This window comes from Melospiza melodia, chromosome 1 (genome assembly GCF_035770615.1).
Source record: "Melospiza melodia melodia isolate bMelMel2 chromosome 1, bMelMel2.pri, whole genome shotgun sequence".
Classification (NCBI taxonomy): domain Eukaryota; kingdom Metazoa; phylum Chordata; class Aves; order Passeriformes; family Passerellidae; genus Melospiza; species Melospiza melodia.
The window spans coordinates 6855790-6879643 of record NC_086194.1 but is presented as its reverse complement, the minus strand read 5'-3'; the positions used below and the strand labels follow the sequence as shown (position 1 = coordinate 6879643).

At 42.9% G+C, this 23854-nt stretch overlaps 1 protein-coding gene across 6 annotated transcripts in view; it reads left to right on the top strand.

Moving 5' to 3' along the window:
* PRKAG2 (protein kinase AMP-activated non-catalytic subunit gamma 2) overlaps window positions 1-23854 on the top strand; it is a 221110-nt gene that overhangs the window by 172363 nt on the left and 24893 nt on the right. For all 6 annotated transcript variants that reach the window (XM_063179437.1, XM_063179570.1, XM_063179525.1 and 3 more), the window contains 2 exons: window positions 902-983; window positions 19058-19167. In XM_063179437.1, coding sequence (XP_063035507.1) covers window positions 902-983; window positions 19058-19167 — 192 coding nt within the window. The remainder of the gene's footprint in view (window positions 1-901; window positions 984-19057; window positions 19168-23854) is intronic.

The window sequence follows — 23854 nt, the reverse complement described above, 5'->3', positions numbered from 1 at the left end:
AAGACATCCCGAGACAGAGCGGGTATCCCGACAGAGGACATCCCGGGATAAAGCGGGTATCTCGGGAAGGAGGGCACTGCGGAATGGCGGTACTCAGGACAGAGCGGGTATCCCGGGATAAAGGGCACCCCGGGGCCGGGATAGCGGCACGGCGCACTGCGGGAGTTCCCGTCACACACAGGGGAAACCCCCTCGACACCCTGACACCCCCCGGAGCGCAGTGGAACCGTCCGCTTCCCCGCCGCTGCCTCGCAGGTGAACGCGCGGGAGCGTACCAAGCCCCACTGGCAGGGGGAGCGAAGGGTTTCCCCCAATCCACCTTCAGTCGCACCGCTCTAATCCAGGGCAGCCCGGAGAACAACCGAGGCTGCGGAACGGGTGCGAGGGGCGGCTGCCCCAGCAGAGCTCTCAGGGCACTAACCTCCCCCTCCTCCCCCTCCCTTTTCCGCGCGGAAGTGGTAGCTCCCTCCCCCTCCCGCCGCTGACCAACGGGCTCGACTGCAGCAAAACGGAACGTACCAACCGCTTCGCCGGGGGGAGGGGGGAGCGGCGAGGCGTGGCGGGAAGCGCCGTCCTGTGAACGGGCGCCCGGGGAGCCGCTCCCGCCGAGCGGGGAAGAGGCGGCGCCCGCAGGAGGCACGGCCGGGGAGCCGGAGCGAGCCCGGGGGGAGCCCGGCGGTTCACGGGCTGGGGGAGGGCGAGCCTCGGTTCCTCCTCCCGGTTCCTCCCCCCGCGGTGTGTGTGAGCGGCAGCGTGTGCGGAGGCCGAGGGGCAGCTGCCGCCGTCCCGCCTTCCCTCCCCTCCGCCCGCTCCGTGCCGCCACTCCCGAGCCGATGCCGCCGCGGGGCCGGTGAGTCCGCGCCTGGATGCTTATCTCCTTCTCCTCTCTTCCCTCCCGCAGGCGGCGGCAGCGGCTCCGGCTCCCTTGCAGCTCCCGGCCGCCTCCGAAGGGATGCTGGAGAAACTAGAGCTCGAAGATGAAGGTAAAAATCCGCGGCGGCAGCGGGGGCCGGGGGCGGGCCGGGGACACCCACGCGGCCGGCGGGCTCCGGGCGGGGGCGCGGGCGCGGGGGATCCCCGGCGGGGAGCGCGGGATGCGCCGTGCCCGGGCCGTGTCCTTGCGGGGCGGGTCGTGCCGTGCCTCGCCGGCCGCGGAGCCAGCCCGGTGCCGCTGCTGCGGAGCTTTTGTGCCGGTGCCGATCCCGCTGCGGAGCTTTTGTGCCGGTGCCGATCCCGCTGCGGCGCCCTTGTGCCGGTGCCGCCGCCGGGCCGTGCCCGATCCGCCGCTGCCGCCGGCCGGGTCCCGCTCTGAGGGAGCGCAGCCTGCACGGCACCCCCTCCTCCTCCCCGTAAAAAACCCGTTCTCCTCGAATACGTCTGCGATACCAAATATAGACTTTGAGAGCAGCGATGGGAAGCTCTTTCAAGTGAAGCTTCCCCTCCTTATGGCAGCGCATACATCTGCTCAAAGCAGCTGTACGCTGAATTTTCCTTATGTGGCTGCGCTCTGTGGTTGTTCTTTACCGTGCTCTGAAGGGCTGCAGTTCCCACTGAGTGTGCTCTGCTTGCACAGGGCAACTCCTGGCAAGTTTTTCCCTCTCTCAGGCACTAAACCGTGCTGTGGCAAAGCATGGATGGATTTTTTTTTTTTCCTCCAACTTGCACCAAGCAGCCACTTCACCTCTGAAAGATCCGTGCTGAGTATCTCGAGCTTTCATTTTCAGAAAGGATTAGCTTAGTGGATGCAAATGTGGACGCATGGCTTAATCTCTATGCTCAGCGTTGAGAAGTGGCTAAGACTTCATGGGATGTGTTTTTCTGTAGTTGGTAACTCCTATTGTAAAATGTAGGACAAATATTTAAGGAAAACTTTGAAAATAGCAGGCTGAGTCATTCTGGGAGAAGATATATCTAAGCTGGTATGCTAATAAGGCAGCTTCTTGGTTACTAGCGTGCTGCCTGCAGTTGTGGGACTGGTCTGGAAAAGTAACACCTTTTATTTTAATCTTTCTGTGTGTGAGAAAAGGAAGCTCTTAACAATTGCATTCTTTGAGCTGCCTTTTTTTTTTTTTTTTTTTTTTTTTTTGAGTCCAGAGTTTGAATTGCAATGAAATGCTTGCGCCTTTGTGCATCTTGAACATGCTGAAGTATGAGTGTTTGGTGCAGGGGATCTGTTGCTGACTTGTAGGATTTTTTTTTTCCCTCACACTGTTTAACTGTTTTTAGTTAGACATTCATGTTGTGCTTATGGAGAGCTAGAAAGCTACCAATTTACCTGTTTATTTTTACATAAACCTTGCTGCTGTGAGATACAGGTTCCTCAAACCTGCTGAATCATTTATAGTTAAGCCATTTAAAAATCTGTTTTAAATATCTTACAAATTTAGGTATATGAATAGGATCTCTAGGTTAAAAAAAATCTGAAACTACAAACTTTCAGTTTTGAAACACCTTTGCACTTTTAAAAGTGTAATGTGGAGTTATGGGGAGACACTTGATAAGGGTGAAGATATGTGTGTCTTCTAAAACCCTGCAATAAAAAAATTCAAATTCTTTAGAAAGTTTAGTATTTAAACCATTTTTAAATGTTTTTCAAGCTTCTGTTATGCTTTGTCTCCTAATTTGTTTGGCTCTAAGGTTCAGGATTTATGGATGCTCAGGCTGGGAGGGTGAGAGGAGTTCAGGGGCCTGTCAGAGGATCAGGGCTAATAGCGAGTTTAAAGTGGGGTGTGGGTTTTGAAAGGAAGCAGTCACCTTATTATCCTCTCAGACTACATGAGAACCTGGCTTTAGGCCTAATTTTAAAGCAAGCATAAAGGGGGTAGAGTGCTGTGTTCAGAACCTGGGGTGTGAGTAAAAGTGAGTGTGTGAGAGTCACAGCCAAGGCTGCTGCCCAGAGTGCTCCTGTGTGAGAGGCCCCAGGGAAAGAGAATCACAGAAAGCTGAGCTGCAGCTGGAAATGCAGCAGCTTAGTGGCAGTACCTGTTTTATGACCTGAATTTTTGCACTGGTTGCTGTTGTTGTATTTGTGCTAATATTGGGGGTGGGAGAGTAAAAGACATCTGAAATGTTCACTTTGTTGTTGGGTAGCAGGTGGTGAGTGCTCAGAAATTGAGAAACACCTCTGAAGTCTTGATAAGGTTTCATTGAGTGGCTGTAGCCAAACTGTAACTGATGATCTTTTGTCAAACTTGAAGTTTCTCTGCTGAGGCTTAAAATTGTGGGTTGAAAGAGAAATTTGAAACTTGTTTTAGAGCTGCTTTCCTCACTGCCTCTACTTTGGAGTACTTGCTCTTGTGAGCTTTCCAGTTCTGCATCCATCAACAGTTGCTAACTATCTTGTGTATCAAATTATGCAGCAGTTCTGTTCAAACAGGGAGCTTAATGAAAAGAGCTGAAAAATGAGGCTCAATGTGTGTGCTGAATGCCATCCAGTATGTGAAGTGGATCTGTTAGTCCCTCTCCTCAAAGGTTACACAAACGAGAATGTGAAAGCACAGAAGGCATTCATTTAATTTGGATTCTAATTAGGAGGGTGGATTGAAAAAAAATGATGCTAGAAAGATTTATGATTTATGTAGTACTGTAATGGAATATGCAGGGTCTGGCCTGATGGTGTGACTTCTAAATAAAACAGTGGTGTCAAGTGAAGAGCAATTTTAATTTTCATTATGTAAAAAGAATGTATATGAGATATTTTGTGCCTAATTAGTATGGACAGTGTTAGATAGGGTGCTATTGTTGCAGAGACAAGTGCTGGTCATGTTTTTAGCCAAAAACATCTTCATATATCTGGCTGAACTCTCTAAGATCAGTGTAACTTCCTACTGGAGGGTCACTGGTCCTGTCTGGAACTGGCTTCACAATGTTGCTTTGGTGAAGTGTAAATCTAAATGTCAGTGAGGTGATGTTAAACAGCACCAGGGCTCCACAGCTGGAACAGCTGTATGCTCACTGTGTGCACAGAGGAGGAGGACTGCACAGGCCAGGGGTATTTATTTTATTTAGGGCTCCCTTCCTCCAAGCAGCAGTCAGAGCAGGAGAGGAAAAACTCCCGTGTAAGAAGTCCAGAGTCTCTTTTCAACTGAAGAATGCTCAGCTGAAAAATAAACAGAAAATTTTGAGTAGTGACCTCATCCTGCTCAGTATTCCTTTGGATGGGAATGACCTACCTACATTTCCTTAAAAATGTGAGAGCTGTTGGGTGTGCAGTTTTTCATTGTAGCCTGAAATGCAGTGCTGAGAGGCCTCTCATGAATGTAATAAATGATCAAAAACTGGTTATCTTCACACACATTATGGATTCTCTTTTTCAGCTCTAGTCTATGTGCAATAATATTTCTGTAGCAAGATCATTTCTACTTCTGATCAGTGTCAGGAGTGGTTCTGGGTTTTCTTTCATGGATGATATGACGAGCTTGTAAGAGGACATGGAAAAATTATTCTGAAGATCTAATATAAGAAAGGACTTTAGTTAATGATTTACACTTCCAAGCTTTATTTTGTTAAGCTGGAATTCCATAAATGGTTGTGTTCTAACATCTACCTGTGCTCTGAGAGGAGAAACTGGGTTAGGGTAGCAAGTAGATGCCTGTCAGGTGTATGGATTCAGTGGGTATGGTTTTAGAATGTTATTTTAGAAACCAGTTTTGTTGTAATGCTGTCTCTCATCCATGTTACTCTCTTCTTCTGCTCACCTTGAGTAATGAAGTAGTAGCTGCTGAAAGCAGAATTAACTACTTCTCTGTAGCATCTGCAAACCCATTTTGGAGGTGTTTTCTGCAGAGTTCATTTAACTGCAGGGTTGTGCTGGGTCTGTGCTCAGTTCCTGGTGTGGAGAAAGGGAATTCTGCAGAGTTGTGCAGCAGTTGCAGCATCAGCGTCATGGGACTGATGTGCTCCCTCCTGGGCTCTCTCCTTCTCTGGGCTGTTGCACAAAGCAGCTTTCAGACACTGGATAAACAGTTTGCACTAGAGAGGAATCTCTCCTTGCAGTGCTCTGGCCTTCATCTCACTCTCTTCTGTTACCTGTCCCTTGCTGGCTGTCTCCTGAAATAACTTCCACCAGTAATTGCATCCTCACTGCTCTTGTGTCTGGGGTCATTCCTTCCCTGCTCTGCAGGTTTCCTTACTCTGCCTTATTAAAAATCATTTCTTGACCTCTTCCTGCCTGCCAGCCTCCCACTGTCAAGTGAATATCTGAATCAAGGCATGAAAACAGATGTCACTCTGGGGCTAAAAGAATTAAAAGAAGCTTGTAATAAAATGCATGTTAATAGGCAGGTTGGGTTTTGTTTCCTTGTTAAGGCTGAAGGATCAAGTGCTTGGGTTAGGAGGTGGTAAAGTTAAGCCATTGTTTTGCAGCTGTAATTAATTTCTAATAAACATTCATTATGTGATTGTTTAAGCTGATGTTCTCTGGCACATAGGAACTGAATTTTGCCCTCAAGATGTGCTTTGAGATACCAAGGGACATGGTGACAGTGATAAGAGGATGTTTTGTATTAAATTTTACATAGTTTAGAATCCTGAGTGAACACAGTAAAAAGTTGTTAAGCAGAGATGCTAATTGTTATTAATGGATTTCATACAGAAATTCCTGTGATGTACTTTACAAAGCTGTTAAAGAACAACATATCTGGAGTATGTGGATGTTCAGCTTTATTAGTTTATACAAGAAATCGTGATTGAGTGCTGCACTGTCCTAGGCACCCTTGTCCTTTGCCTTCCAGTTGGTTGTATAGAAACACCATATATGATTTTTTTGCCCCAGGAAACTTCCATTCTCATATTTAAAAATGAAAATGAAGTATAAAGTGATACATAACTAAAAGTACAAAACTTCCTTGAGCAGTGCAAGAGAAGATGTTGGAAGTTTTGCTGTCCTCAGGGAGGGCTGTTCCTGTGATCCACACATGAGTCTTTATCTTGTGCAGGTATTGCAGGGGGTTCATGCCAGCCCAGTGCCCACTGTGTCCACACAGTCCTGTTTACCTTCTCCTTCAGAGGATACAACTGTCTTATTCTTAACATGGTATTTAGCCTTACAGTGAGCAAAGCCCTACTCTGGCTTGACTAGGAAATAACCCATTTAGCAGCTAAAGTTTGCAGACTTTCTCAGGAAGCAAAAATTTTTAAGCTTTACCCATCTGGGAAGTGATGTTTTAATATAGCAAAAAATACACAGGGCATGCTTCAGAACTCTGCTTTGGGTCTAGAGGGATGCAGGAGCTTCTTGATGAGAAAGCTTTCATAAAATTTTAATGTGGTGAAAACATGTATTTTCCCTAACTTGTTTATGGAAACAAGTGGCTGGGACTTCCTAGCAAATGCTGCTTACCATGGCAGCAATTCCATGTGATTGCTTTGGCAAAGCTGCAGGGAGGAAGTGTGGGGCCCATTGTGTCCTGCCCAGCTGTGCACCTGCATGGTTTGCAGACATTTGTATCCCAAGTGAAAGCCACTGTTGGCCAGCAGCTGTCCCTGAGAAACATTGGGACAATGAGGTTTACTCTTACACCTGAGTGACATTGCATGTGTGTGAGTGTCTGATGGACAAGGGCTGATTTAATCACCTTTACCAGCCACTCCTGCTGCTGCTGCCACTTGTGTGTGCTCCAGAGGGACAACATCAGCTCTGAAGAGCTTCCCTGCAGAGCCTCCCTTGTCCAGAAGCTGCCTGGTTTGGTGGTGGGGCTGGTAAACAACTGCTTCATAGGAGGTTGAAGACTTTGGCCAATATCATCTCAATTTCCTGCTTTAGAGTTACCGAGTTCACAGTGTCTTGTGCTTGAGCAAGGATAGACCTGGAAGATGTGACAGTGTCAGTGTGGCCTTGTAGGTGACTCCAAAATGCTGTTTGTTACTTGTTTTTGACTCATGGAGAAGGGTGATTACAGAGTCCTTCCCTTAAGAAACTTTCTGGGGGATGGTCTCCAATGTTCCATCCAACTGACTCCTTTAATGCCCTGCACATTCATAGGCAGGACAGTGCAGATGGAACAGGATAATTGTCCTGGTGGTTTGATTCTTTCTGCTGTTAAATTTGGCTGATCAAGTCAGTGCTCTTGGAAAACCTCCTGCCTTGGGGCATGGCTGAGTTCTGCATGGAGGTGACTTGGTTTGAGCTGAAGTGATGCCAGTGGTGACAGGAATGACAGCAGAATGTTTGCATCAGTTGGCTCAATCTAACTGTTGCTAAACAATCTTAAATATTTCTGCTTATTAATCATCTGCAGCAGATGTGGGTGTTCTGTAAGACAGGGCTTTCAGTGAAGGGCACTGTGGTTTTGATAACTTGGGGGTGCATGGTCACAGTGTTTGGAGCCTCACTCATGACACTGACACCAGTTCTGCTGTTTGTTCAGCAGCTTGGTCTTTGGGTAGCAATGACCTGTCTGCAGGTACTTTGTTGATTTGAATATTTTTAGTTTCCAGAATGTACAGCTCTATTAGCATTGCATGGGTTTGGGGAAGTAGTCGAGTTTGAAACATGAAGAAATGCACTTCAAGAGTAAGTACAGGAGTTCATGGTATTGTTTTTCAGAGCAGTTCTTGTATCTTGAAACAAAATATTCCTCTCCATGCTGAGACTGTTTGCCTTGGGTGCCTGCTGTGGTGGGCTTTACTGTAGCTCCTCTATGAGTACAGAAGACTGACAAATGGAAAATCTGACAGTTCAGGGGAAAATCCTTCTGTGGAAGGGTTGCACTAATGGCTGGGACTAACATAAAGCCAAAGCAGTTTAATACAAGCCTGACTATGTTAGAGCAAAGTCGAATTTGTCTTTTAGGCATCCAGCTTGGCACCTAGATGGAACTTTGTGAAGCTTAAATTACCTTGTCCTTCTAAGAGTGGGCCACATCTAAAAGGTTTTTGAGTATGTTGTGAATATCTTTAAGGCAGCTTCTGAATACTGTTTGAATACAACTAATTTGGTGTTAGGTTCTTTCCTCCTCTACTCAATTTTTTATGGATTTCACTTTTTCAGTGAACCAGTTGGGTGATTTTACCAATTTTGACTGTGGCAGAGGTTAATGGTACTCCTACATTTTGTCTAAAAGCGATTTTCCTGCGCTATAGACCACTGGTTTTACTTGTGATGTGATTTTCTTTTGGTCTTTTTTAGGGTGTTTTTTAAGTTGTGTTGTGGGGTTTTTTTGTTTGGTTGGGGTTTTTTACAATGTTATTATATTATTTTCCTTTTCTCTTTGTATTGTGACAGAGTATTTAGTTATGACACTGGGCATTTTAAGAAATAGAATGAAAAAGGGGGTTTTTTCCTACCAGTCCCTCACACTGCCATTCTTTTCTGCTGTTTATTTTGAATTTCTACTGAGGTAAAGACAGAGAAAAAAGAGATGTCTGAGCTGCTGGAGAAGAGAACAAACTGAGATGAGCATAGAAAAAGGCCATTTATGAGGAAACCATAAGGCTTTACTCATTTAACTCAGTAAAAGGAAAACCAAGAAGTGATGAGATAACACTGCCTGCATGAAAATATCCTAGAAGGGACGGGAAGGGGATAATTAAATGAAGAGAAAAAATAAATTGAGAACATTGGCACAACAATAAATGGATATAAACTCTTCCTATAAGAGCTTTAAAACAGTATTCTGACTTCCAGCATAGGTACTGTGGATGGGTGGTGGGATAGATTCAATGCTTTGGCTCAGTTCAGGGTGGAGGGTGATCACTCACAGCCAGGGATGGTGTGGCTGCCTTTGATAGAAGTCTCTGAAAGCCAGAGTGCAGAAGGTGAGTGCTCTGCTCTGCACAAGCAGTTCCATGGATCTCTCCTGCCACAGCCTTGCTTGAACTTCTCTAGTATAATTTTGAGTCAGTTCCTGGGAAAAAAATCAGGCAAAAAGAACCCCTCAAAAACTCCAGTGCTGCTCTGTATAGACATGAGGTCTGTACAGACCTGATGTACATCAAGCTTTGGGAAGAGTTGCAGTTTATCTGTGGTATAATAGAAAAAAAATCAGTAATTCCTGTAAAATGGGTTCCAGAAAACTGTTTCTGAATACATTGAATGTGTGTTGGATGTCACCTGCTTGAGTTACAGAGCTCTTGGTGCTTTCTCTGTGTAGCTTCAAGCTACACCTGCTGTAGGTAAATCTCCTAAGTGGTATATTGGAACAGAACACTCAATAGCCTAATAAAGTGTGCATACAGATTCATAAATTTCTATAAGAAATGCCAATAATAGCTGTTTAGAAGGTGTTGGCATGCATAGGGAGGGAAGGAGAAGAAATCTGCAAGGGCAAATTAGAGAGAAATTAAAATGTAAATACCTAATTATTAAAAGCTTCAACTTTAGATGTTGTAAGTAATTAGGATTTGAGACCAGCAATTTATTAGACTTCACAAAACTATTTCTCCAGCAAGCACAGTCCAAAGTCCTTATGGCTGAAGTCTTAAAAGAAGTATTTCTCCTTAAAGCATTGACCCTTTGGGTTTAGTCTTCAGTGGAAGATTGCTCCCAGATTAAATATTTGCCCTGTTCAGTGGGGATATGGCTGCAGCTTGTGAAGATGCTGTGTGCTCATTTTGAAAATGCTTGTTGTGTGATTAATGTTTTGGTTAAGCTGCATGTTTAGGTTTGATCTTAAACTAATTCCTAGAAGACTTAAATGACTATTTCTTTTCTAAAAGTTTGTGCAAACTGTGTATCTAGTAGGATTTAGGCTTGTTTTAAAGATACAGGAAAAATTCAAATTGTTGACTAATCTTGCAGCAGAGATACAGGCTGGCTTATTCTCTCATTAATCACATACCTTAAAGTTCCCTTGAGTCCAGCTCTGCCCAGAGTGGTTGCTGATATTAATATTCAGAAGTTTAATGCCATTTTTAGTTTCTTGCCTTTCGTGTCTCACAATCTCGAAGAGCAGGCCCACATTCCAGACAGGCGACATCTTAATTTAGATCTTTGTTTGGGATGCTTAGGGAAAAATGGTAGTGCCTGTTGTCAAGGGAAGATCTTGAACATGGTTTAGAAAATTCTTCAGGTCGGCTTATTCTTTGTTGTGGTGAAAATCCTAGAAGCATTTAGGTTGCAGGCTGAAGTTGCTACCTTTATTCACAAAACCACAGTGATGCTTTTCTCAAAGTGCAGACCTTCGACCAACAGTTGATTTAAGAGATACAGAGCTGTTTCAAAAGTATTTTCAAAAGGATTCAGTTGGGTTTATGGTGCTGTTTACCAGTTAGGTCCTAAACAAGGCAGCTCTTGCTTGTACACAAATAAAAGAAGTTTCTCTGCCTGCCTGGACAAGGAACTTCAGAGTTACTATGATTAGCTCAGGAATGTGGAGTTTCTTAAGCTGCCCATCACTTTTTTTGTCTGTCTCAAATCTCACAATAATGGTTTGCTTATCCACACTGCCAGTAGAGAGCTGCAGTAAAACAGAAGTGTTAACTTAGCCCAGTTACCAGGACTTAACCAACACCAGTAACGAGAAACAAAATTCAGGGCAGGGTTTTGAAGTGTGCTGTGAATGTAAGACTGCAAAACAATCCAAATCTCTCACTGTTTCAAACAACTGTTTGTATCACTTTTCCAAGTCTTAGGTACTGCTGGAATTTGAGGACATGTAGGTATCTAAACCTCAAAACCAGCAAAGTGGATCTTTTGAAGTATTGTCAAAAACTAATAATAGTTTTGTTCTGAGCAGGATGTGGAGACACTTGTCTCATTCCCTGTTTGGGACCTTTAAGGAAGGAGCTTGTGCAGTGTCCTTTGGTTGCTTTGTTCTGTCTGACCAGCTTGTGGAATGCATTAATGGCTCTCCAGCACCTGTGGTGGTTTTTTTGTTTGCCTATTGTTTTGTTTAAGCAAACTGCCTTTTCTTCTTTACTTCTGTAGCAAATTAAGTTAATAACAAGTTACTTCTCTCTCAGCAGTGGTGGTGTTTAGTTACTCCATAATTTGCACTCTTCCAATTGAGTGTTTCTTGCAGATTTTGGTATTTCCTTAAAAATTGTACTATCTCCAATCTACTTCTAAATTCAGTTTGAAGATACTGTGAAGTCTTAAGTTTTGCAACCATTTCAAGCTCTTACTGCAAGCTCTTTAAAGTGTGGTCTGTTCCTGTTTTGAAGATCACTAAAGAGAATGTTGAATAAAATCAAGTCTTGATCCCCTGCTACTCTGTTGTAATGGGAGATATCAAACTACTGATAAAAACACTTCCAGGGTGAGTTGTAGAAATGTCAGGTCCTGCAGTGTGAGCTTGCATTGCCATTCTGCACTCCCTGATTTGCATGAGGTGAGCCTTGCAAATGTTCCAGCTTGGGGAAGGGTTTGAACTGGAGTCCATGGCTTGTTAAAAACATACAATTGTCATCCAGTCTTGCAAACCCAATAAAAAATATTATATTTCTAGTTTTGCTGCAGCTGGGATTGCTTGTTAGGCAGCTGCCATGAGGTGATTCTACTCTGTCTTCTCCTCATGCAGTGATATCCATGCTTGCTTTAAAATTAGTGTCTCTAGCATGCTGTGATTTTTTTTTTAACTATTATTTCTATTTTGTGTCTTCCTTCTTTTTCATCCAGTTGATCATTTTATTCTGGGTAAAAATTAGTTAGTGTGAACTGTTCCTGATACAGTTGTGTTGACTTTTTTCTTTGCTTTTGTTGAGCTGCCTTTGTTGGTGCTTACAAATACACTGGTTTTAGTAACTTGCTTCAGTACTCCTAAGAATTCTGACTGGGTTTGAATTTGTTTGGCTTTCCTGCAGACTGGTAGTATAGCTTCTCCTTCATGAAGTTGCAGTTGAGGAATGGTTGTTTTTAGCTGGGCTGACTCCTGTTTATACACATAATAACCTGCTGTCTCTGCATGAAGCAACTCCTTGTGACAAGGGGAGAAAACATCTCAATTACCTTGCTGATCCAAAGTGACTGAACAGTTGCACTGACTCTGGAATTCAGCAAACACTAAAATGTGTGCAAAAAAAATAATAAGGGTAGGTGCACACAATAGTGAAGGTTATGTTTTAAAGTGTCTTAAGCAATTCTGCATGTAGTTATTAAAGATCTGTTCTGGTTTCTCTTAGCTTGTTACTGTTACTAGAAGGATTATCCTTTGTCTGAAGACCTGAGAAACAGCACAGCACATTTACTTCTCTATTCACTGTTATTTATCTGCTCATGTACCTGTTTTCCTCTCTTATTTTCTGTGCTTCTAGACTCTCTTCCTGTTTGCAGGATGAGGTGCAGTTAGCAAGGGAGAGCTCACTTACTCTGTTGTAGTTCCTGTGTGCTCACACTTCTTTTTGAAGTCCCTTTCCTCTGTCACATCATATATCCATGCTGTAATATACAACTGAATTAATGTTGGAACTCTGAAGAAGCTCCTGGTACTGATCTCCAGATACATTTCCTATCACTTCTTTGTATCAGAGTTTCTTCCATCTGCAAACTTGCTGGAATCATTATCTGCCAGTTCAGGCATTCCTTTAGATGAGGGTGGGAAATGTTCAATCTGCAACATCCATGCCCTATAGCCCGTGGCTGCATGAATAATGCTACTGTGTAACTTCAATGTGCGGTCTTCCAGAATATTTTTCTTTCTGAGAACTGCAGAGAGCTGTAAAATAAAGTCTTGTTTCTGTCTCTACATCCTTTCTTCCTGTTGCTTGCATTCAAAGCCTTTCAGCTTGTGATGGAGTTGTCAACTTCTAACACTATCATCATATTATTTCCTTTATATTGAACTGTAAACCTGTTTGTTTTTTTCCCTGTATAATTGGAAATAGTACATTGCTAGTCTTGGCTGCCATCTCAGCAACAAAGTTTTGTCAAGCATGTTCTAAAAATTTAGGGGTTGTCCTGTGTAGAGCCAAGAGCTGGACTCTGATCCTTGTGGGTCCCTTTCCATTGAGGATATTCTCTGGTTCTGTGATTTATCTCCTGCCTCATAGAATAGGTATTCCTGTGACCATCTTTTCCTGCTCTTTCTCTCTTTTTTTACCATTCAGTCTTACCCTGTGGCTGATTACATGGATGGTTAGTTTGGTGGTGTTTTTTTCTTTTTCTGGGGTAAGTTTCCTCATGAATAAACAGAAATCAGATACAGAAAATGATACAGCACTACAGTGCTTCTTTTCTCCCCTGCTTGCCCTTCTTAAATTATGTTAGTATTCTCTTCCTACTAAGTCTGACATTGATTCAGCTTCTGCTGTCTGGTTTCTTGTCCACTGTTTCCAGTGTTCTTGGCTCTTCAGCAGGCTGAGCAGTCATGCCCCCCTTAGTGTTATTCTGTACAAAATTGCAGTTTCTTGCAGTTCTCTGCCAGCCCCTTGGTTCCCAAGCTTTTCACTGGATATACCATGTACATTTTAATTTGTGAAGCATTCAAACCTAGCTAAAAACCTGCTAAATATTTGTCTTGCAGAAGGCAGGCTGAAGAAAAGCTCTTGCTCATGATCACAGCAGCATCCTGTACACAGCAATTACTGCATGAATCTGTTTTTGTCTGTCCCTTTGCTGAGGAATCCTGATCAAATCCTACCTGGACATTTGATAACGAGATCATTATTCTTGAGACCCTGCATCATTCAGGTGCCCCTATTTCCTTTAAAAGCTGTGTTCCAGGTCCTGGTGGTCAGGAATAGTTCATGGCTCCTTCTGAGTGGTGTCACTGTTGCTCTTGGAGTGGATGAGCTGTATCCACTGTGGATGTTCCTTTCCAGATCTGTGTTGTGTTAGTGACTTGTGCTGGAACTCCTACAATCTCCAGCACTGTGAAAGCTGTGTGGGAGGTTTTCAGGGATATTAAGGAACTCCTTCAGTAAATTCAGACCAGGAGTTATCAGAAACTTTAAAGCCAGTTTTTGTGACAGCTTTCAGATAAAACCACAGTGAGAAAAACAATTTACAAGGTTAATGATGTCTTTTACCTGTTGTGTTCTCTGCCAAGGGTTATCTGTAACAGGAGGGAGAGAGGGTGACTTGTCCTGGCTTATTGAAGTGATTGCTCACCCTGGTGTCTTCTGGCAGCACTTGGCACAGCTAAGCTGATCTTTGCTGTGGGTGCTGTCATTGTCCTGGGTAGATTCTAATGTAAGGAAAGGGCAGGAGATATATAAATATGTGTGTGTGTTTATATATACATGTCAGAATAGTATAGAGTACTTTGGCATAACACCTTTCAATAAAGTTTATCAGTATAATTACACTGATAAATTTGACTTAATGTATTGCTGTTGGATCAGTTCCATAGTAAACATTGTGATGAAAAAAATCTTTGGTCTTTAATATTTTCATTCTCTGGCATCTGAAATTTGATATTCAGCACATCATGCAACTTGTAAAATAGAAGTATGGCGTGGAGTGCCCTGAAGTGCAGATATGTGTGTGTGCAGTAACAGAAAATAAAATGTGTTTTCCCCTAACTAGGTGGCTTAGTACAAGTGAGAACATCACAAAACTACTTTTCTACTTCCTCATTTCCTTTTATCTGTTGGACCTGGCTGAGGGGAGATGATTATGCCAATAGTCAAGGTGAAAAGTAGGGCTGGGAGTGCTCAGCACAGCTCCTGCTGCTCTAAGAGAATTCTTAAGCTTTTTAAATTGTATGGTTGCCGTACTGATTCTTATTAAAAAATCAGGCAGAATGGTGCAATTACTGTGTATATTTGTGGTTTCTGTCTTCCTTCAAGCTGTTCACCAGGCTAGGCAGTTATCTGAGTGTATATTTTGCATACTTCTCTCTGCTGTTTTCCCTTACTTTTTAAAGGGCCTTTAAAATTTGGCCATTAATTTCATGTGAAACTTTGAGAAGTCAGTTATACTAGCAGTTGTTTAGGTTAGTAACAAGGTTTAGGCTCTTTAGTTTGAGTTCTTCAAATGATTGAGAGTTGCCAGAGGTCCCAGCCCTCAATCTGGCCATAAGGACAGGGGTGCTATGGGGAGCTGCTGTGGTGGAACTAACACTTTGAAGAAGGTGAGGAAACCCAGGCTCTGTGGAACCTGTGTCTTTCTGCCAAATACTCCTGGAACCAATGAATGAACTTGGAATATGGCTGGATACCAGGAGCATAACACAGCTGAAACATAAAATACAGTAGGAGAGTTCCTGATGTTGTATTGTTGAGATCAGGAAGCATTTTTGGTCCAGGATCTTGTTGGGCCACCCCAGTAGAAACACAGCCCAGAAATGGAGCCTGTGGCTTGCAATAGACACTTCTGAGGAACTTTAGGTTTTTATGTTGCAGTATTTGGAAGCTTTTCCATGAGTGTTGATGTTACATTCCTATTCTTCATCTGCAGGCACTTCTTTTTTTTTGTTGTTTTTTCCTCTTCTTTTTTCCTGCTTTTAAAGATCTTGAAATTCTGAGAGGAAATCACCCTGCAGGAAATCACCCTGCATTTCTGAGAGGAAATCACCCAGGCAAAGGCATGAGTGAAACTGAAGGATCTGTTCAGTGGATCTGAGGAAATGGCTTCAGCAATGCTGCAGAAGTTTCTGTGTCATTCTTGAGTGTTCAGAATGTAGTTCTTACCTTAGAGCTCTCTGAATAGAGAATTATGCTTTGTACTGAGTCCCACTGCAATCTGAGTCAGTATTGATGAATAATTAATCTGTCCCAAAAAAAAAAAAAAGAGCTATGATGCTCTTGTAAATAACATTTACTGGCTGAAATAAAAAACAAAAGCGTGTCTCATTTTGTAGTGAAGGGTGGGAGAAGGGGAGAAAGTAAAAATCATTTTGGTGAATAAGATTGAGGAGCAGAGTGGTAAAAATACAAATAGATTGATTTTTAACTATTTAAAGGATCTCTGACAGTAGGAGCAAATAAAATGCCAATGTAGAGAATTTACTCTGTAAAAGCCTGTATGACAAGGTGCTCAACTTCAGCTGTCTGACAGGGTTTATTTGTAACCTTCCAGGTTGTTTTCTATTAAAAATCACAAAAAAACAGCACTGGGAGTTTGGATATTTTTGCCTTCTGGGCAAAAATGGGCACTGTCCACTTGCAGAATAACTTGCAGATGAATCTTCAGGAGATCAGCTTGCATGAGTGTGCACCCCCACAGAAACCCATTCAGCTGCTTATTAGTGGGTTCTCCTCCTCCTGATCTGCTCTAGATTCAGATGCCTCCTGCTGGGAATCTGCTCTGTGAGGCAGCTGATCTGCAGGGATGAGAGTGGAGAGCTGAGCTTTGGCTGGAGCAGCTCTGTGCTCACATCTCCTGCATGCTGGGCAGAGCATCTCGGGTGCAGATCAGAGATGAGGAGGTTGTAAGTCAGGCCTGGAGGGATCTGTCCATGTCCTTCCAAAGGAAATACTGCTTGGCAGGTGCTGCAGAGGCTGCAGAATTAATGAATGGGAAAATATATTTGGTAGCTCTGGCATTTTTTGTGGCCCTGGAAGAGTTTGGTGGCCCCTAAGAGGGGTTGGTGACCCTGGAGAAGTTTGGTAGCCGCCAGGAGGGTTTGTTGGCCCTGGCAGGGTTTGGCAGTCAGCAAAACCTCCTTGGGGCCACCAATTCCTCCTAGGGGCCCCCAAACCCCCCTGGCAGCTACCAAACCCTGCCAGGGCCACCAAACCCTCCTGGAGGCCACCAAATAAGACAAGAGACTGAGCAGGTAATAAAGTAGAAATATCCTCATGGAGATGAGGGTGTTCTAATTTGATCAGTTACATTTGCAGCACAGCAATGCTTGGATACAACACAAAGCACTGGAAGGGGAGAGAAACTGTAAAGAGGATTCTGCCCTCCCTGTGCAGAGTGTGAGTGCATCCCTGAGATGTGCTGAGCCTTAGGTTTGGGAGACTTTTTTCTCTATTAAACAGCTGTGTATGTACATAATATATACATAATCCACAGTACCTGCACAAGGCATTGGGCTGTGGCAGCTGCTGAGCATTCCCAGGTAGCTGAAGGTGTTAGAAGGTCTCAAATATCCTTTCCAATGGCACTTGATGGAGTTGTGTAGGACATGAGAGTTAAACCAGAGCTGCTGATGTTTGCATGTTTAGTTAGTAAATAATAAAGTGGTGCATTGTACTTACTTATGGTATAAGGATCTGTAGAAATAAACCTGAGTTCCAGCTGGACAATTTGATCCTTGTCCAGATCCTGCTAGAGTTTCCTAGCTATTTACAGGGGTGTTAACAGTGCTCACAGATGGCTATCTCATGCTTCTGAATATTTTTAATTGTAGTTTTGCAGTTAAAATTAAAGGGAAGCAGTCCCTTTGTGGTGTCTCCCCTGAGCTGGAAGGCAGCACAAGGTGAGATAACATTTAACCATTCCTTTGCATCTGGGTGGGGATTGTTGAGGTCCAGCTGAAGTTGTTTGGAGGGTGGGAATGTGTGGAAAGGGTTTATGGGCACACCTTCACTGTGCTGGTGAGAGTTCCTGGCTGTGCCTGCCATGAGCAGCCTCCCCTGGTGGAATTGTTCTGGCTCACAGTTACTGTGCTTATCCTGATGCATTTAAAAAATGTTGGTGAGTTGGCAAGACTCTGTGGAGCCATGATGTGCTCTGAGAGGGTTCATTTTTTCAGCTGATTGTTTTGTGGTTTATAGAACCATTGAATCATTTAGGTTGGAAAAAACCTCTTAAGATCATCAAGTCCCACTGTTAACACCGTGTCCACCATCCCATGTCCCCAAGTGCCACATCCACACAATTTTTGAACATGTCCAGGGATGGTGATTCCACTGTTCTGGTGGAATTTGAGGTGCTCCTATGCTTGTTTCTACCTGTAATATCTTAATTGTTTACAAACTTGAGATTGAAGTAAATAAGGGCTCTTGGGACTGCATTTAGGATTGTAGAAGCAACCATGGCTTTCTAAAGACCAGGCTTACTGATTATTTATTTAGTTATTTATTTTAAGGGCTCTTGGGACTGCATTTAGGATTGTAGAAGCAACCATGGCTTTCTAAACACCCGACTTATTGATTAGTTATTTAATTATTTATTTTAAGAGTAATGGGAGTAGGAAATTAATGACTTGCTCAGTGTGCAGAAGATACTGGATCCTGGAGCAACCACTTGCAGAGGAGATCCAGCTTTGATTCTGTAAGTTTGGGCCAAAAAGGCTGTGCTGAGCCATTTGGTGGAAATTAAAATTTATCCAGAGCAAGATAACTGATTTTGAGCAAATCTAGCAAATGAGGATTTTGGGGTTTTTAACTCCTTACTATGAAGTTCTGTAATGGTCAGTAGGTATTTAAAGGTTTTTTTTTTTAATTTGTTGACTTTTTTATTGTGCTCTTCAAAAGTGTAATGTATGCCCAGGTTACTGTGGAATTATTACAGGGTCTAAAGGGTACAGTCTCTTGGGGAGATTATCCTTGACCAAGTTCTAGCTACCTGCTCCTGAAAGGAAAGAATAGAGAGCCAAACTGCTTAAAAAAGAAAAAATTAATGTAGCTAAGCAGATCTGAGGGTTGTATGCACATGCATCTGAACAAGTGCAAAGGAAATTTAAGGTCGTATGGATGGGATTGCATGTCCTTGCTACAGACATGCAGCACTAAAACCATTCCAGCCACATGGAGCCTGGTTTTATAAACAAAGTGTTGGAGTTGTGATGCTCTGTGTAGCCTGAAGAGAATGGAGCTGATTACAGAACTTGCCTGCTGCCTCTTTAGAAAATAGAAAATTGCTATGTGAAATGTGAAACAGGTAGTGGTAAAGATTCAAGAAATATTCATTTAAGGAGCTTGAGTTAGTCAAGCCCAAGTTTCAGACTGTCTTCCTCTGTATATAACAGTGTTGAGATGCATGTTCCTGTAGGTTGCTCTTAAGGGGAAAAAAAAAAGAGATTTTTTGAGAGTATAACTCTTCAGCATGGAGGTCCTTTCTCATCAAAGAAGAACAATGCATTTTGTTGTATTTAATCTGAAAGGAAAGATGAGTCTGAAATGCAGAGTGCAAACCTGTGACTGTCTGTCCAGATCTCAAAGTGTGAATTTGAGTTTGGCTTTAGGGTTGTCCTTCTGCACAATGGTGTTCAGTTGATTTGGCATGTTTTTTTACTATTTTTTTTAAGGTTACTTAAATAAAACAACACAATGTTTTTACTTGCAGCACTTGAAGAATCGGAAAGTGACATTTATGTGCGATTCATGAGGTCACACAAGTGTTATGACATTGTTCCAACAAGCTCTAAGCTTGTTGTTTTCGACACTACGCTACAAGTGAGTATTCTCCTTTCAGTCTGCCTTTGCTTGCAGTTCATTTTTATTTTTTTTAATGAGTGTTTCCTGATTGTTAAATGAAGTTTGATCTCTTGAAGAGAAGCGCTGCCATCGTGCTGTGCTTTGACTGTACAAAATTATATTGTTTCTGCTGTGTCTTTCATGTTGTGCCAGAGGAGGAGTTGGGGGAAGGCGTCCTAGCAGAACAGAAAGAGGGGATGTCACCTGGTTTGCAGTTGAAATCTTTATCTAAAAACAAAAATTTCAGATGAGCCCAAAATTATATTGGCTTCTTCATGGTTACCTGAGTGTTCATAAAGACATTTGGTGTAAGACCCTTGTAACAGCTGAGGAGTACCCAGGTGCTGTGAGGCTGTTCCTGCTCTACTGATAAGACAGTTTAGGGCTCAAATGGATGGCTTAATTATGCAAATTATTACATTCTCCAGAAAATTTTTGTTTTCAGCTTCTCATTTTGCATTTAATCAGTAAATCATCTGCTAGACTCTTGGCTCTGTCTGAAGAGTTTGTTTGCCAAAAGAAGGCATTAGCTGCCTGCTATAGAAACAGACTAATCTGCTCTGCAGTGTGGCAGAAAGCTGTGGCTTTCTTTGTTTCCTGGATTTTGCAATTGGTATTTTTTTGCTTGCTTTGGTTTCTTGCTGTTTCAGTGTGTTTTTCCTTGTAAAGATGCTCAAATTCTGACTTAACTAAGCCCATGTAGTAATTTTGGTCTGGAATGTGCTACTCAGACCTCAGCTTTCTACGGTCAGAGGCAGCCATGTAACAGATACTCAGTCCCAAAACATTCACAGAACCATCTTGTGTATCAGATAATTGTACAGAGTGCTGGATTGAGGGCTGTGATCTGAAAGGTGGAAAATCTACATTGACTTTTTCACCATCTTACAGAGGGGAAGGTTCTGCAGTGTTTCCTTGCTTCTGCCTGAAAGAGAGGATGACTGTCAGCTCTTGAGTAAAAAAATTAGATCTCTTTAACCTGAAAAATCAGATTTAGGGTGATGGGGTTCACTGTCACTCTTTCAGCTCTTCTCAAAGACTGTTGGCCTCCTTTTCATTCCAGAAGATATTTTTTCCCCACACTGTGCTGGGAGTTGGTACAACCTGCACTGTCAGTGCTCCTCTGGGTCACTGCTGCAGTTGGAGAGATGAATGTTCTTTTTTCCATTTACCAGTTAATCTTGAGGCCATTGGGGCAGGCCACTGATTCCTTTTGGAGTCTCCAGATCTCTTGGTGAAAGACATCATGCCAGGTACCAGTTTTCATTGCTGGAGCTGTGCTGAGGAAATGCTGTTGATGTCAAGAAGTGAGAGTTTCCTCTCCAGGGGGTGAGCCAGTGTGAGGTAACACCTGGGGAAACTGTCAGTGAGTGAGCCTTGGGAGTTTGCACCATAAATGAGAATAGGTGATTTAATGGTGATGGAAAACCTCCCACCAGCACTTCACCAAAATCCCTGTCTTATTTGGCATCCCTGAGGATTGTCATGGATTACAGCTAGAGGAGAGCATAGTCTGTGATGTTGGAGTCTCATTCTCAGTCTGCTTCTGCAGGTATTTGAAAGCAGTGGTGGTGGAAGGGAAGTCTGGAGTTGTTCATTCAGACTCTAGTATACAATAAGTATGGACCAAATCTTGAGTTTGTATTGCTGGTGAGGAGCTTTTTTTTCCCCCCTCTGAACTGCATTTTTTTGACTTTGCATTATTACATTTAATCCATTTGCATTACTTTTAATTTATAAAGTTAGAAACTTTTCTATAAATTAAAGTTTGCTTTTAATACTTTAATACTTTACAGTATTAAATTAATACTGTAAAGCCAGGAGTCCTCTTCCAGCATGGGCACTATCTTCCAGCTTATTAGCAGGTTTTACAGAACTATTTAAGAAACCATTAAAAAGGGAGATCTGAATGCTTCCCAAGCCTACACTGTTAGGAGGTCTTTTCAATACTTCTGTTCAGTATTTCTGTTTAGTTCTTTACCTGGCACCCTGTGTTCATGTGCCACCATCAAAACACATTGTGGTCATTCAGTTTGATTGGTGTGACTGGTGCACAAACATGTATGGAATTTGAAAATAGAACAGCATTTTTTTATTTGTCTAAAATAGCAGAATAAATACATGTTGGAGAATTAGCCCAATAAGAGTGGTCAAATAAAATTTCTAAACTGTTCCTTGTATTTTAATTTTTAATGTATAAATTACTTATTGTCCTGTAGCTCAGGACTTTGTAACAGTTCATACTTTGAAAACACAGCTCTGAAACTGACACTCTACAGTGTCCATGAATCCTCTCAAATGAATATTTGTCTTTCTTGGGTCTGTTTCTTTCCTACCCACATCAGTGTTTCACTGATATAAAAACAAACAAACACAAAACACCACCAAAAAAAAAGACCTGATGCCTTGAAAAAGTTCTCCAGTGATATGAATTCAGGTTTTTATTAATATTAGAACTAAAACACACAATTTAGGAGCTCAGTTCTTGCCTCCCTTAGTATAAGTTAGTAATCATCAGTGGAGGAAGAAGAAAAAATGGAGCTGGGTTGTGTTCTCATGGCATCCTTTGAAAGATTCCAGATTTTTGGATTTTTGTTTGGGAACAGTGTCCCATCTCCCTCTGCTGGTCAGCGATCACAGCACACAGCACATGTTCCCACCCTGGAAAATGATTCCTGAGATACTTTGGAAAGTATTCTAAACCTGTTGTTAGTTGGGGGAAAATTGGAGATGTTACCCTTATATAACAGGGCACCAGTCATACCACTGAAGCAACGCTGATTCATAAAAGTAAATATTTAGTCTCAGTGTCTGTGAGGGAATTAGTGTGAAGTTTCAAAGGGAATCTCGTTTTAGCCCTTAGAGAGGGGATGGTGAGGTGCCCTTACCCTGGAAATAGAAGGAAGGCTGAGGTGCCATTACCCTGTGAATAGAAGGAAAGCTTTAATAGCAGAAATAGCAGCTAATGAAGAGCAGGAAGGGGCTGAGAGCCTCTTGAGCCCTGTTGTGTGTCAGTCAGAAGGTGTGGGGAGCTTGGTTCCAGCAGCTCCTGTGTGCTGCAGTGTGCCGAGCACAGGCTGCTGTGTGTCCTCTGTCACTGCACGTGGCTGTCACAGCTGGGCTGGGGCTCCTGCACCTCCACGGCAATGCTGCAAGGGCCCTGACAGAGGAGGAGTGATGAGGAGCCCTCCACTGATATCAGAGGGCTAATTAATTACTTTATTATACTATATTAAAGGCTAATTACTTTATTATACTGTATTATTCTATACATCTAAAACTGGATCTGTTAAGTTCTTAACTCTGTACACAACTGTATACACTGTGCTGAATTTTGTTACTGCCACCACACACACTCTTGGCCCTGATAGGCCAAGGAAACCAAATACCATGACTTTGGGTAAACTATCTCCATATTGCATTCTACTTTTGCACAAACACACACACAGCAAATGATACTGTGTTTTCATTTCTGAAAGAAATTGTGTTTTCTTTCCATTCCAAAAAAGAATTGTGTTTTCTTCCTCTGATGTTCAGAGAATGTGAAGCCCAGGAATATTCTTGGGAAGAATTGTGCTTTGCTTTTCTCTGTGAAGAGAAATGTGGCTACACACCTGTGCTGGCCATCACTGAATAAATGCAGTGTGCTGAGCCCTGCTCAGTCTGCCTTAGTGAGGTTTCACCTGGAGCTTCCCCAAACCAGGATCTGTCTCTGCCCTGCCTGCCTGGAGAGGTGCCTGGCCCATCTGAGCCCTGGAAGAGGCAGATGGGAAAATGCTTGCTGGCTCAGTTTTCTTGATTTAGGCTGACAGTGGACTATTCCTTCACCTTTTCAGTTTATTAATACTTATTTGCTCCTCATAAATATTTATGGAATAATATTGAGCTTCATGGCTGTGCCTTTCCCTGCCTGTGACCCACGAGTGCTCCCTGTTTGTGACAAGCTCTGCCTGTGGCTTTTCCCAGGGGAGATACTGTCTTGGCTTGGCACACATGAAAGCAACTTCATAAAGTCTGATCTGACCAGGAAGGGAGTCAGGAGACAATTAGATGTTATGAGCTTTCCTGTGAAGTCTGGAAATTTGACTCTGTGGATGATGGGGAAATTGGGCAAGTTGCAACAGTGCACAGCTCAGAGTGGATAAACTTTCTCATCTTTTACACATCTCCTGAGATGTAAACAGGAGGATAAACCCTTCACAGCCCCTAGGAGGGGTTAGGGAGGTTGCCCTTGAAGGGCTGCTCTAAGACTGTTCTTTTTCATTCTAATTATGCTAAATATAGATGGCTCTGGGTTGTCTTTATGATAGACTTCAGGAAATCACTGAGCTGAATTCAGATTTATTGGTTGCCAGCTTGTGTCTTCAGCCCAGCATGTGAGCACTGTCATTTGGGGTGTAGATGATCTGGGGGGACACCCAGGGCTGCCTTTCCTTTCTTTTTGTTGGTTTTGACCTGTGTCAGGTACATACAGTGACACAGCAACCTGATCTTTTCCTTTGGTGGCAAACAAAACAATTCCTGTATTAACTAAAAGATGAATGAAATACAACACTTTGTTGACATTCTGTCTGCCAGGTTACTTTGTCTAACATCATCTAATGGGATTTCAGTTTTTCCTTGTTGCTGCATGCATCTGGTTTTTCTAGAGGCCAATACATTCCCT